The sequence below is a fragment of the Nanorana parkeri genome, unplaced genomic scaffold (assembly GCF_000935625.1).
Source record: "Nanorana parkeri isolate BGI_ZX_2015 unplaced genomic scaffold, ASM93562v1 scaffold511, whole genome shotgun sequence".
Taxonomy (NCBI): Eukaryota; Metazoa; Chordata; class Amphibia; order Anura; family Dicroglossidae; genus Nanorana; species Nanorana parkeri.
In genome coordinates, this window is record NW_017306779.1 from 1,083,296 (window position 1) to 1,099,210 (window position 15,915).

At 43.1% G+C, this 15,915-nt stretch overlaps 2 protein-coding genes across 2 annotated transcripts; both read left to right on the forward strand.

Annotated features, from left to right (window-relative positions):
• The first annotated feature begins 5,681 nt into the window (after nucleotides 1-5,681).
• On the forward strand, nucleotides 5,682-6,215 carry LOC108790908 (interferon lambda-3-like). Its single transcript, XM_018561267.1, has one exon. It carries the CDS (start codon nucleotides 5,682-5,684, stop codon nucleotides 6,213-6,215), a length of 534 nt encoding a protein of 177 aa, XP_018416769.1.
• An 8,307-nt stretch (nucleotides 6,216-14,522) lies between these two features.
• Nucleotides 14,523-15,056, forward strand: LOC108790903 (interferon lambda-3-like). The gene has a single exon (XM_018561263.1). It carries the CDS (start codon nucleotides 14,523-14,525, stop codon nucleotides 15,054-15,056), a length of 534 nt encoding a protein of 177 aa, XP_018416765.1.
• Nucleotides 15,057-15,915: the final 859 nt, after the last annotated feature.

Sequence of the window (15,915 nt, forward strand, 5' to 3'; positions counted from 1 at the left end):
AGAAATACATTCATTGCATAAAGATTTATTCTTGAAAGCAATCATAGCATGGCAGCAAACACAAATGGAGACACTGATTTTAAGTTGATGTTCTAAATTCTGGTGCTATGAGTGTGTAGCGCCCATCACCTTTTGTGATGTGACTACTATGCATTTAATGATAGCCAGGGCTGTAGACAGCCGGGCTGGATTTATATTAGCAATTACATGGTTAATCCCAGGTGTCTAACATTGTCCGTACCCCCCTGGGCGGAATGAGACTCTGTCATATTGTGGGACAGCCAAAGGTGGATACTGTAATATGTGTAGAGTACAGCAGCCAACCACTGGGCTTCTCTCAGCCAGTGGTGCCTGCTGGGAGAGTGCACATATATTGGTGGGATCTGCCATGTGCTCTCTCTCTCGCCGGGACCAGCCATAGATTAGGGCTGGATCCTGATCAGATGATGGTTACCCCCAGACACCTAGTACCCCTACACACTCTCTCCCAAAGAAGATGTTCAATAAACTGTTCAATTAGCATTCTACTATTGAACTGAATATCAATTTATAAGCACCAGAAAAGGGTGGTTAGTGTTAATGGGCACAGCTGGAAATCAACCCCTAGACCGACTAGATGTGGACCGGGCAAACAGCGGCTCCCTGTGGAGAGTTATCGCTACAAGTGCAAGGTACCAACCTTCAGTTTATATTTCTTTGCTATTGTCTGTTCTGTCTACGCACTTTCCTAAAAAACACAATTCACCAATCCATTGAAAACCAGAAATGTACAAGAAATAAGTGCAGTGCTAAAACCTCACAAACTTTTATTAAATAAAGATAAAAGCAAGTCACTCACATTTATTGGTGCGCATCAAGCAGCGCACTCAGTATTGCGTTTGCTGCATTAAGTAAACTGTATCTGTCTTTTGTCTGAACTTGCTCCAGTCTCCGATCCAACTTACCTCTCCTCCCACTGTGCTGACATCATCTGATCTCCAGCATATGCATTAAATCATATTAACTTTTTCAGGGGTCAATGAAACACGTAGGGTGGAGTTCAGATTATATTATATCATTATACAAATATGACGGTTTGTACAGACAGCATTATGGTATCTGTTTTATCTTTCCTGTGACTATACCTCTGTTGCCGCTACTTGAGCAAGAAACAATAGGCTCAGTTCTCATTTCCCACATGATGGAAAACAAAGAGGGTTATTCACTAAGCCGCCAAAGGCAGCCGAGTGAATAACCGAGCCAAAGTGAACTGAGCCGAAATGGCATTCGACTATTAACGTCGGCTCTGTACGGTTGATTTCAGCCATACATCGGCTGCCTTTGGAACCCTCCGGTCAGCCGAAAATGCTCAGCATGCTTGGCTGAGCCGAATTGCAGAAGCCATTTGACTTCCAACATCTGTATAGGCTGAGCCGAAGCTCCAGCATTTCACTCGCTGCCTTTCGCCACTATTCTCATATGGGCCGAACGGCAGTGAGTGAATAGGTGGCATTCGGCTCGGCTATCCTGCTCGTTACCTCCAAAGAGAAAAAAATAATAAGAAGAAAATAATAAAGAAAAGCAAAAAAAATTAAAAAACCAACGTGCGGTCCCCCTCCCAAACCATCCTAGACCCTTTAGGTCTGGTAGGAATTTTAAGGAGGAACCCTGCCCCCCCCAAAAATGGGGGGGGGAATGTGTGGCCCCCCCAGAATTCCTTCCAGAATGTCCCTCCCTCCCTGCCATACCAGGCCACATGCCCTCAGCAATGGGAGGGCGCTTTTCCAGGACAAGGGCCTCTTCCCCACAAGCCCTGAAGCATTAATTGTGGGAGTGTGGGCAGGGGGGCTTATTTGCATCGGGGTACACCTTTAAAAAAGGGGCACCCAGATGTGGTCCTCCTCGTGAATGAGAAAGGGGTACCTATTCACTGAAGCGTTAAAAAAAATGTAAATAAAGAGACCAGACTTTAAAAATAATAATTTAATTGAACAAAAAACAAAACAAAAATCTTTGACAATTCCTTTATTAAAAACAAAACCTAAAAAAATTGATCCAACGACCTAATCCAGGTTCAATCACGACGTTTATCGTGTTCCACAATGATAACAACTCAGCAAAACAAAAAATGAAAGTAATAAATAAAAAATAATAATAAAAATAAAAAAAAAAACCCGACGCCCACCGACTCGTCCGGACACGACGAACTCCCGCCACAGAATGGCATTGTGACAGATGCCGGCAAAATATAAACAATAGGGTGCAGCTAGCGGTGACATCACCGCGAGCTTTGCCCAACTGTTTACAGTTGTCAGGCAGCTGACAGTCTGCCCGCAGGTCCCGGAAAAATCAAAACAAATGGGTGGAGCCAGCTGTGACATTACGGCTGGCTCCGCCCAGTTGTTGCCAGTAGAGTGTAACAAGGTCTGCTTCAGCAGACCGTTCTCCCTGCTTCAGCTGTCACTTTGGCTCAGCCAAGTCGAGGCATATGCGTCCAGCTCGGCTGAGCCACTCGGCTGCCGTCAGCTGCTGTACAATGATCCTTTGGCAGCCGATGTGAGCCGAAGGATCAGCCGAAGCTACAAATAGATCATTTGACAGGTAAGTGAATAACCCTCAAAATGTGTGTAGATCCGAATTAAACATTGTAACAGGCCCAACTGCTAAGGTGAGAGGCGTCTGGCGAAGGTGGTAGAGGACTCACCCATCACTTTCTGTACAGTGAAAACTATTTTTGACTCCCCCATTGAATTATAGGTACAAGCACATAAAAATACTGTGTAGAAGATGGCAAAAAGTCGATTTGTGATGCCTGGAACTCTCTGATGATCCATAATATGTAACTGTGGTCACATAGTGTAGACACCCCTCACTTCCTGCCCATAGGGCATCGAAGGGACATAGGAGCATTCTGTATATCTTTCTGCCCAACAGGCAGGAATTGAAGTAATAACTACCTGATAATCTTTGGATATTACAGTCATAGTCATTTGGAATAATATCTTCCAGTATTCCCCTGTCAATGTGACAGTAGGAGAGGGTCCCAGCACCCATGTGACCTTAATCATAGTGAGCCCTTGTGTAACTACACAAACATCATATGGTCAGATTCTTGTTCATCATATGCTTATTTTATTCCCTGGTTTATGACAGGTTTACTTTATTGATCATATCATCACTGTACTTTAACCCTTTTGCTGCCAGCGTTTCTTGCACACATGTTATAATCACTGGCGGAACTACCAGGGTCGCAACGGTCGCAATTGCGACCGGGCCCTGGCGTTCAGCCTGTTGGGGGGGGGCCCGAAAGCTTCCTCATGCCCCCCCCCTCCAGATAGCGCCGCTCCATCCTCCGCCGCTCTGCATGTATGAGCGGCTGTGCGGGATAGAGAGGCGCCTCTGTGTGTTACTTGTCTGCCTGGCGGGGCCGCTACCGACACAGCAGGTGCCGCCAGGCAGCACATTCTTCAGCTGGGACTGGGAGAGGACGGACCCTCTTCACTCGGCCCCGCCCCCTGGCCGCCAAAGACGAGGAAGCTGAGCGGCTGTAGGAGTCAGGTAAGTCCGGTGTGGGAGCAATACATTATATTAGTAAGTTGGGATGCACCAGTGCCAATACTGGGTTTTTTCACACGTACTTGTGAAAATGCCCCATACTAAGCGCAGGCAAAATTACCAGGGTCACAGCGGTCGCATTTGTGACTGGGCCCTGGTGTTCGGCCATTTGGGGGGAGCCCAGGGAGAAAGAAGAGGGCCCGCCACACGCAGTGTTTTTGACACTTGCGGACCGCAGTTCAGACAGAGGGATGGGGAAGACTCTGTAGTGGGGGGGCCAGTCAGGGAACTCCATTTGCATGCACTATTTTTTCTGACCGCAACGGAACGCAGGCATTGATTTGCCATGCGTTCCGGTGCAGGCGATCACACCGCGGTGCCATTGACTTTAATGCACCGCCACGCCCCCACCTCAGAACACAGTGAGCTGGACGGGTTGCAATCCATTGTGTTCCAGCACTAAATCAGCCGGAACACACTGGAGCTGGTGTGAACTAGCCCTGAAAAAAAACAAAAAACATACTTTTCATTTAACAGAAGAAAAAAAAAAGGTATCAAAATCATGTTTTTATTGGGCGGGGAGGAGGGGCCCTCAATGGTTTCTTGCATCGGGGCCCTGGGGTTTCTAGTTACGCCTCTGGTTATAATCCACATTTTAGGCCTGCAAATTACTTAAACCCTCCGGAATTATATATTTCCTGAAATCAGAGACCCTGTAGAATAAAATGGTGGCAGTTGCAAATTTTGAATTCACATATTAGCGCAACTCTTTATCAAGCCCAAAATTTCAGTAAAGAATTAATTAAAGTAAATTTTAGTGCAGAAATACACAATTATACTCATTTTTTTTGTAAAATATAAAAGATGATGTTGCCTGTAAAACGGTGAAAAATGACAGCCCCAAACTCCAGAGGCGGTGGTTTGAAAGCCATGTGGGCCATCATTTTAGAGCTAACAACAAAAACTATTGCTCGCACTCTTACCTAACATGTGTGGTACAAACGTAATTTTTGTACTCAGACGCACCGGACTCGTATTTGCATTAAAATGCATGCGTTCGCAAGGACAGGGAACTTTAAAACTTTTTTGTGTGTTTTTACATTTATTTTATTCAACTTTATTTTTGAAAACCTTTTTTTATTTAATTTAATTGCTATCAGATAGAGGGGCTCACCAGCCCCCTATCTGATAGCATATTGGAGGTGGGAGGTACTCTTTAAGGTGACATTAAGTGTCTACTAGACCCCTAATGTCAACTTTCCACTTCGAAGAAGCGGATGAAGTAATGATCATGCTTGATCAGCTTCTTCCACAATGCGGAGGAAATCACCAAATGGACACTTGCTGGTCTCTCCCTCTGCTACCTGGTGACACCCGCGATTATGGTCCTGGGCATGCAGGAAATGCAGCAGCAGGGGGTGTCAGACAGGGGGGGTGCTCTGTTTTCCAGCCCCTGGAAGCAATCTGGCAGCTTTTTAGCTGCCAGAGTCACTTCCAGTGTAATCTGACAGTAGACTTTACACAGGTAAACAGACTATAGCTATATTGGCCAGAAATCCATTTACAGGGGCCCATTCTTAGGGTTTAGAACAATCCCTAAGCTAGTACTTAATAGGGGACGTTTCTACATTTTTCCTAAATTTAATTGTTTCTTTTTTATTTTCATTAACTGCTGTGACTGAAAAATGTAAAAGAGTATTGTGTTTTCCTCTTGGTGATAATTAATAATCATTTTATTTTTTAAATGTTAACTTTTTCTCAGCACGGAGAAAGGCACATGATACCTGAGTCCTCAGTACATACGAGAGTCCTATAGCAGTGGGAGGGGTTTGCTGTGTGACAGCTAGAAGAATCTTACCAGCTCTGTGATGTTACCTTCTTACCTGTATAAAGAGGAAACTGAAAGTGATATAGAAGTTCCCACAGCAATTATCACCTCTCTCCTGTCACTGAAGTTCTGAACGAAGGAGAACTCCACAACATCATGAAAATAAGGGCATTTCTCTCCTGCAGACTGGGATATAAAGGTAGAAACATGGAAACAAGACTTCAGATTAGTCTGAGACCAGCACTGTGGAGTGACAGTGTAACAGGACAAATATCTAGAACCAAGAAGATATTACCAGATCTAACCCAGAGGAACAGAAATGGATATCAGGCTGATTGTGTTGAGCATTATACTTGTTGCAGTGAGTGGGCGCCTGCACAAGAGACTTTGCCCGATGTCCCGCTATTTATCAGTTGCCACCTCTGACATAACAACGCTGAAACAGCTGCAACACGACCACGAGAAGAACATGTCCACCAATGCAATGAGATGCTACAGAAGAATGCTGAGACACAAACCATCTGTATGTGACCTCACGCAGAGGGATCGTCTTATCCTGACCTTGGAGCGTGTGTCACTAACTGTTGACGTTCTAACCAATATGTCTATGTCTGCTCAGCCTGATACTGTGAAAGAGTCTCTTATGGTTTTCCTCAAACTAAGAGATGATCTAAAGGTGTGTAGAGGATCTCCAGAATACAGTGAGCCCACCTCACCAGAGCTGAAGCTGTGGCTGCATCACCTCCAGCGTTTTAAGGAGTCGGCATCTCCTGATTGTGTCCAAGAGGCTGTGATACTTAGTCTCATCCCTCTGAGAGTGGAAGATGTGACATGTTGGGCTCTCAACCAGTAACTACTACCTCCAAGATACTTCTTTCTCACCATATTCAAGCAGATACATCTCTTCTGCTCTATCTCAACATACAAGAAATATGAAGACCATCGGGAAGAAGGATATGCACTGAAGGATGGACTTTTTCATCATTCAGTACTGCTGTCAATAAGAAAAAGTATATGTACTCATCCTCCAACTAATAGAATCTAATTCTACCCGATGTAGTGAATTAATGCTAACTATTAAAAGAAAACACATTCATGAAGTTTGCAACTACAGGATCTCCACAGTCTATCTAACCTACAAGGGATTCCATAACAGCAAACTCACAGCCTATGAATGGACCTAATTATATATTTCAGCAACAAAAGTTCCACTGCCATCCACAAATTACTGAACTGTTCTCTGCACGAGTCCTCCTACATCTAGATGTAAGGAGCTCCACATGCAGAAAATTAGCATTTTATAAATTTAATTATTTATTTATTTAATATCAAGCTTTAAGTTATTGTTGGTTATTAATACTAAGATATTATTTATTTCTTGAATTCCTGGCTACCACTGGAGGATCCAATGGATCTGTAAATTATTTATTCCTAAAGAAAAAATATTTTGTTTTATTTCATTGATAAATGTGTATTAATACATGTGGTATTAATAAAAAGAAATACATAAATACAATACGAACAGTTGTCTATATATTTCTTTCCGAGGTGTATGCTTTTGTCCTCCTCTGAAGTGGAATCAGGGGCGTCCCGAGCCTGGGTGACACCCAGAGCGGTAACCGAGTGTCACCCCGCCGAGACGTCACTGCGCATTCGCATGATGTCATTATGCGCGTGCACGATGACGTCATCGCGCACGCGCGGCAGTATTCTGATACCTGCCGGCGGCCATCTTGGTGATGGATATCGGCAGAGAGAGGAGGGGACAGTCACCCGGCAGAATAAGGTATGCCTTCGGGTCCCCTCCTCTCTCCTGATACTGTCGGGCGTTCGGTCCATGACCGAGCGCCCGATTTTTCAGAATCACCCGGGTGCGGGCCGCACCCCCCTTGTGACGCCACTGAGTGGAATAACCCTTACATTGAAAAAATTAACTTTTTGTGAACATTTAATGACTCACTTGTTGCCATAAGTTTATTTTTTTACCGTTATACATTTCTGAGTTATCTGTTTTTGTTGTTAGATAGTTTTATTAGTTGATATTTTTATATATTGGTAGGTTGTGAGGTTTTAGTGCTAAAGTAATTTGTTGTACATTTCTGTGAATGTGTTCATGCATTGTAGAGTGGTAGCAGCTTACACAGTTAGTGAATAGACATATTGCACAAGTAGTATAATATATTGATGAAAACCAGACATTGATGAGCAGACAGATGCATGAGTACCCAGCACATGGAATACCCGTACTGATCTAATAATGTGTCCAGTTTATTGCATTGTGATTCCGGTTTCCATAGTGCATGGAGCATCCAAATTCTGCTCTTCTGCTTTATATTTCAACAAAGTAGACTAAGGAATGTTCATGTTAACATTCTCCCATAAAGAGAAAAAAAGAAATGATAATGTGACAAACACAATAATTACTCACCAAGGTATATAATGTTAGTTTGCACCAAACAAAGAAGCAGCTATAAAAGATATGTATGCCAGGTTATCCGAGCAAATAAAGCAGCATAGGTATGGGTCTTTATCAATGGAACTTTGATTTGCAAGCAGAAACATATGAAATTATCCATGAATGCTTGTCATGGTGAAAGCCTGAACTTCTGAGCCAGTGCACCATATTATGTGTACAGTATGTGAACTGTGACACCCCCTGTGCAGCACAGGCAATGGATTTTTTACTTTCAGTAGTTGTTAACAATCAACTTTATTCATATTAGTGTGTACTTTAAGCAGTTTTGTCCCTGCATGAGATGAGCATGGAAAAGAGTCAATAAATAAATAATAAATAAAGTAAGCCTAAAAGTCATTTTAAAAATCAACAATTCTTCTTTATCCAGCAGCATGTAGCTGGGGTATATCTGGATGCTAGAGCATAGACTTTTTAGAAATATCACATACTGTGCAAATACAATTATATTTTTTAGCCTAGTAGGCATGCAATGAGATTGGTGCTCATGGTTTACTAAATCAACCACATAGAAACACTGTGTAGAGTTTGAAGCAAGGAAGAGTAGTTTTGTGATGCCTAGAACTCTCTAACGGTCCATATTATGTAACTGTGGTCAGATAGTGTACACCCCTCACTTCCTGCCCAAAGGACATCAATTTGAAATAGGAAATACATTCCGCATAGCTTACTGCCCTTCAGGTGGTAATTTAAGTAACTGCCTGATAATCTTTGGTTATAACAGGCATGGTCATTATGAATAATGCCTCCCAGTACTAGCCTGTCATATATGTGAGTATTATCCAGGTTGATGTGACCTTTGGAGGGGTCCCAGCACTCACGTGACCCACATTTTCTGTAAATAGGCCCCTTAATCACAGTGGGTTCTTGTGCAGTTACTTAAACATCATATTCTTAGATCAGGGGTGCCGATTAGGTAGATCGTGATCTACCAGTAGCTCTCAAGGTGTCAGGGTACCCTGCACAGGCGTTCTCACACCACATGCAGGTACCCACGCAGGATGACCAAATTAATATGCCCACACAGGATAGGGTTATATGCACAGTTTATTGGTTCCACATCAACAAAACTACAAACCCAACAAAGAGGGGTAACAGGCCTGCAGATGTACAGCAGGCCTCGGGATACCAGAAGAGTGGTCAGGTACAAGCCGAGTCGTCAACAGGAGGGCAGCGCGGTACAGGAACAGGATTGATGAAGAGTGGTCAGGTGCAAGCCGGGTCGTCAACAGGAGGGCAGCGCAGTACAGGAACTGGATTCAACGGAGAGTGGTCGGGTAACAAGCCGGGTCGGTGACAGGTTTTCAGATAGGAAGCAAGGTTCAGGACATGGGCATCAGTCAGGTTTAGCAACACAATACTGACCCAGCTCCCTGACTGCAGGGAGGGCCTAAATACCCTCCCAGGAAGCACCAGGTGATGGGATGATCAGTCACAGCTGGGGCACACCCGCAGGTGAGTACCGGAGCTGCAGGTTCCTTACAGTTCCTGGCTGCTGGAGACATCCGCAGGCGAGCACAGGAACTGCAGGACCCGGCTCCAGCGCCACCTGGGGGTGCTCTGGATCCTGACACAAGGCTGATGCTGGTAGATCACGAAGGGTGTGAATGGTGGCCCCTTTTTTCCATTTTGGTATATTTATTTAGCTATGCACACATGATTACCTATTTGCCTGAGTCTGCTGAGCCAAGCTCCCTGACACCTTTCTGGTGGATACTGGTGGTTGAAGTGCTATGTATTACATCAAAGAATAAAGCAATGTGTGCCAGGAGAGAGAGCAGGGAGAGACAGACAGGAAAGAGAGAGAGGAGAGACAGCCAGGGGAGAGAGCAAGGAGAGACAGCCAAGAGAACGAAGAGAGACAGCCAAGAGAGAGAGCAAGAAGAGACAGCCAGGAGAGAGAAGGAGCGTGAGGGAGTTTTTTTTTTCTTTGGTAGATCTCATGTTGCTCGTCATTTGAAAAATAGATCTTAAAACAAAAATTGTGGGCACCCCTGGCTTAGATACTTTTTCATCATAAGCTTATTACCTTAGCTGGTTTATTTTACTTTATTGATCACATAGTTGCTGAATAAACATAAACCCTAAGCTAGTATTTTAATGGTAAGCTTCTTACATTGTCTTTATCTTTTATCATCTTTATTCATTAAAATGACTGGAAAATGCACAAAGATATATTGTGTTTTTCCTTTAGCTAATAATAAATAATTGCCTTCATTTTAAAAGTAATTCTTTTCTCAGCATGCAGATAGGCACATGATACCTGGATCCTCAGTACATACTAGAGTCCTGTATAATACGAACAGTTGTCTATATATATCTTTCCGAGGTGTATGTTTTTGTCCTCCTCTGAAATGGAATAACCCTTACTTTGAAAACATGAACTTTTTGTGAAGATCGAGTGGGTTATTCACAAAGCTGCCAAAGGCAGCCGAGTGAATAACCGAGCCGCAGTGAAGTGAGCCAAACAACGTTCGGCTATTCACTACAGCTCAGTACGGCTGATTTCAGCTGTACATTGGATTAAATCAGCCATACATCGCTCCTAGGTCAGGATATGTTCGGCTGAGCGGAAGTGCAGAAGGACTTCGACTCAGCCGAACCAATATCTGGATCGGCTGAGCCGAAGCTCTGGCAGCTCACTCACTGCTGTTTGCCCCTATTCTCATAGGGGCCGAACAGCAGGGAGTGAATAGCCGAATGAGACCGGCCTCCATGGTAGAATAGCAAATAGTGAGTAGTGATGGGCCGAACACCCCCGTGTTCGGTTCGTATTCGAACCCCCGAACGGCCGAAAAGTTTGAATACGAACTCGAAGCTAATGCAAGTCAATGGGGGTTGAACTTTCGAAAATGATTGTCCCCTTTAAGAGTTCTTATATGCAAGATATTGTCCATAAAAGGTGTATGGGGGTCCGGGAACTGCTCTGGGTGACAGGAATCAATGAAAAGAAAAAAAAACGGTTTTAAAGGAGCAGTGATTTTAACATCACTTTAAGGGTAAGAATAAAAATGAAAAATGCCTTCAAATATTGTGCATGGGGGGTCCCCTTAACCTGCCTGTGAAGTGGCGGATCTGTACGATGTGTAGAACCTGCTACAGCAAAACTGACATTTCTATTTAAAAAAATACTTTTCTTTTTTTTTTACTCTTAAAGTGTGCAGGTCCCCCTCCCAAACAATACCAGACCCTTTAAGTCTGGTAGGAATGTCAGGACGGACCATTTTTTTTTTTTTTTAAATGCGTAGGGTTCCCCCTAAAAGTCATACCAGACCCTTAAGATCTGGTAAGAATATTTAGGAAGGACCCCGTGTAAAAAAAAAAAAGTGTGTGGTGTTCCCCCTACACCACACCACCACCGGGGGGAGAAAAGGTGGGATCCCCCCTAAAATTCCATACCAGACCCTTGAGCCGAGCACAGGCCTGGCAGGGCCGGAAAGGGAGGGACGAGCAAGCGCCCCGTCCCACACCAAGGCCACATGCCCTCGGCACAGGGAGGGTGTCCCCGTGCTGATGGGGACAAGGGCCTCATCCCCACAACCCTGACCCAGTGGTTACGGGGGTCTGCGGGCAAGGGGGCTTATTTGCATTGTGGTACCCCTTTAATTAAGGTGGCACCCAGATGCCGCCCCCCTCCCTTGTGAATGAGTAAGGGGTACTTGTACCCATTCACTAAAAGGTTAAATAAAATAGTTATTAAAAAGTCCAGACTTTTGATTAAATCCTTTAATTGAAAAAAAAATCATGTTTTTGACAAGTCTTTTCTTAAAAAAAACAAGAAAACCCAAGAAATGGATCCACCGACGTAATCCAGGGTCAATCACGGCGTCCAGTGTTGTCCATGACGACGACATGAAAAATAAAACAATAAAAAATAAAAAGAAATAATTTTTTTTAAACGACAACCGCCGTCCCGTCCGCTCCCCGCCGCATAATGGCATTTTGACAGATGCCGGCAAAATATAAACAATTGGGCCAGCATCTGATAGGAGAGACATGATTGGGCAGAGCCATCATGACTTTGCCCAATCATGGCTCCAAATGAGTACTGAGCCCTGATTGGGCAAAGTCTTGCATCTGACCTGTGGTCAGGTGCAAGTCTATAACCAATTAGAGCTTCAGAGGGCTCTTTGTAGTATGGGACGTTGTGCGGTTGAACAGACGGCGAACATCCCATAAAGTTCGGCGTTCGGCGAACGATCGACCGGCCGATGTTCGATTCGAACTCATGTTCAAATCGAACTGGCGGACCATCCCTAATAGTGAGTCGGAAAAAAAGAAAAGTTGAAAAATACTTTTTTAAAATGATAATAAATATTAAATTTAAAAAAAAAATAAAGATTTTTTTTAAAACAGAAAAAATAAAAAAATAAAACAATTGGGCACAGCTAGCAGTTACAGCTAGCTCCGCCCAACTGTTTCCTATTAGCCGGCACCTGCTAGAGTCTTCTAGCAGGTCACGGCCAATGAATAACAACTGGGCGGAGCCAGCCTTGACGTCACGGCCGGCTTCGCAGAGTTGTTATTGGTTAATGAGAGATCAGCGTTGGCAGGTCATTTAGGGATGCTGATCTGTCATTACAACTGGGCGGAACCAGCCGTGAGATCATGGCTGGCTCCACCCAGCTGTCATTTGGGTGTCACATTCGGGTCATTCGGTCTATAATGTGAATAGCCCATACTACGGCCCTTCGGTTCGACTGAACTGAAGGGCTGCGGTGGCCGAAGAGAGCCGAAGGATAAGCTGAAGCTACGACTGGATCCTTCGGCTCATTTATGATTAATCCCCCTAATGACTCACTTGTTGGCATGAATTTATTTATTACCATTATACATTTTTGAGTTATCTGTTTTTGTTGTTAGATAGTTTTATTAGTTGATATTTTTATATATTGGTAGGTTGTGAGGTTTTAGTGCTAAAGTAATTTGATGTACATTTCTGTGAATGTGTTCATGCATGCTAATGGTCCATAATATTTAACTGTTGTCAGATAGTGTAGAGGTCTTTCACTTCCTGCCCATAGGGCATCAAAGGGAAATAGAAACATTCTGCATATCCTACATACCTTAATCATAGTGAGCCCTTGTACAACTACACAAACATCATATGCTCAGATTCATATGCTTATTTTATTCCCTGGTTTATGACAGGTTTACTTTACTGATTATATGCAAATTACTTAAACCCTCCAGAATTATATATTTCCTGAAATCAGAGACCCTGTAGAAAAAAATGGGGGCAGTTGCATATTTTTAATTCACGTATTAGCGCAACTCTTTATCAAGCCCAACATTTCAGTAAAAAATAAATTAAAGTCAATTTTAGTGCAGAAACACACAATATTATACCAAATATTTTTGTAAAATATAAAAGATGATGTTGCCTGTAAAACTGTGAAAAATTACAGCCCCAAACTTGTCTAGAGGTGGTGGTTTGAAAGCCTGTCTGTGCCATCATTTTAGAGCTGACAATGAAAAATTGGCCTGGTAACTATTGCCCGCACTCTTCCGCACATGGTGATACCTAACATGTGTGGCGCAATGGTCATTGTTGTTCTCAGACGCACCGGATGTGTATTTGCATTAAAATGCATGTGTTCGCGAGGACAGGGAACTTCAAAACTTTTATTGGGTGCTTTTACATTTATTTTATTCAACTTTTTTTTTTACATCTTTGTTTACTTAATTTAATTGCTATCACATAGAGGGGTTCACCATCCCCCAATCTGATAGCACATTGGAGGTGTGAGGTACTCTTTCAGGTGACATTAAGGGTCCACTAGACCCATAATGTCACCTTTCCACTTCAAAGAAGCTGATCAAGCAAAGATCATGCTTGATCAGCTTCATCCCCAGTGAGAAGGAGATCACCAAATGCACATTTGCGGGTCTCTCCCTCTGCTACCCGCTAAAAACCAGTGATTCTGGTCCTGGGCATGCAGGAAATGCAGCAGCAGGGGATGTCAGACAGGGGGTGGTGCTCAGTTTTCCAGCACCTGGAAGCAATCTGGCAGCTTTTTAGCTGCCAGAGTCACTTCCAGTGTAATCTGACAGTAGTCTTTAATAGGTAAACAGACTATAGCTATAGTGGCCAGGAGACCATTTACAGGGGCCCATTTTTAGGGTTAAGAACAATCCCTAAGCTAGTATTTAATAGGGTAAGTTTATACATGTGTCCTTGATTTAATTGTTTATTTTTTATTTTCATTAACTGCTATGACTAAAAAATATATAAGAGTATTGTGTTTTCTTTTTGGTGATAATACATTATAATTTTTTTTAAATGTTATCTTTTTCTCAGCATGCAGATAAGTACATGGTTCCTGGATCCTCAGTATATATGAGAGTCCTGTAGCAGTGGGAGGGGTTTGCTGTGTGACAGCTAGAAGAATCTTACCAGCTCTGTGACGTTACCTTCTTACCTGTATAAAGAGGAAACTGAAAGTGATATAGAAGTTCCCACAGCAGTTATAACCTCTCTCCTGTCACTGAAGTTCTGAAACGAAGGAGAACTCCACAAGATCATGAAAATAAGGGCATTTCTCTTCTGCACACCGGGATATAAAGGTAGAAACATGGAAACAAGACTTCAGATCAGTCTGAGACCAGCACTGTGGAGTGACAGAGTAACAGAACAAATATCTAGAACCAAGAAGATATTACCAGATCTAACCCAGAAGAACAGAAATGGACATCAGGCTGATGGTGTTAAGCATTATACTTGTTGCGGTGAGTGGGCGCCTGCACAAGAGACTTTGCCCGATGTCCCGCTATTTATCTGTTGCCTCCTCTGACATAACAACGCTGAAACAGCTGCAACACGACCACGAGAAGAACATGTCCATCAATGCAATGAGATGCTACAGAAGAATGCTGAGACACAAACCATCTGTATGTGACCTCACGCAGAGGGATCGTCTTATCCTGACCTTGGAGCGTGTGTCGCTAACTGTTGAAGTTCTAACCAATATGTCTATGTCTGCTCAGCCTGATACTGTAAAGCAGTCTCTTATGGTATTCCTCAAACTGAGAGATGATCTTATGGTGTGTAAAGGATCTCCAGAATACAGTGAGCCCACCTCACCGGAGCTGAAGCTGTGGCTGCATCACCTCCAGCGTTTTAAGGAGACGGCATCTCCTGATTGTGTCCAAGAGGCTGTGATACTTAGTCTCATCCCTCTGAGATTGGAAGATGTGACATGTTGGGCTCTCAACCAGTAACTACTACCTCTAAGATACTTCCTTTTCACCATATTCAAGCACAGACACATCTCTTCTGCTCTATCTCAACATACAAGAAATATGAAGACCATCGGGAAGATTCTAACTATTAAAAGAAAACACATTCATGAAGTTTGCAACTACAGGATCTCCACAGTCTATCTAACCTACAAGGGATTCCATAACAGCAAACTCACAGCCTATAAAAGGACAAGGACCTAATTATATATTTCAGCAAAAAGAGTTCCACTGCCATCCACAAATGACTGACCAGTTCTCTGCACAAGTCCTCCTACATCTAGCTGAAAGGAGCTACACATGCAAAAAAAACTGCATTTTATAAAAATATGCATACTGACATCAGGATTTCCTTAATATATTTATTTAAATCTATTGTTTTGTAATATTTATGTGTTTGTGAAGATGAATTTGAAATAGGAAATACATTCCACATAGCTTACTGCCCATCAGGTGGTAATTGAAGTAACTACTAACTGCCTGATAATCTTTGGTTATAACAGGCATGGTCATTATGAATTATGCCTCCCAGTACTCCCCTGTCATAGATGTGAGTATTACCCAGGTTGATGTGACAGTTGGAGGGGGTCCCAGCACCCACGTGACCCACATTTTCAGGAAATAGGCCCCTTAATCACAGTGGGTTCTTGTGCCGCTACTTAAACATCATATGCTTAGATTCTTTTTCATCATATGCTTATTACATTAACTGGTTTATTTTACTTTATTGGTCACATAGTCGCTGAATAAACATAAACCCTAAGCTGGTATTTTAAAGGGTAAGCTTCCAAATTTTTCTTACATTTTCTTTATCTTTTTTATTTATTAACATGACTGGAAA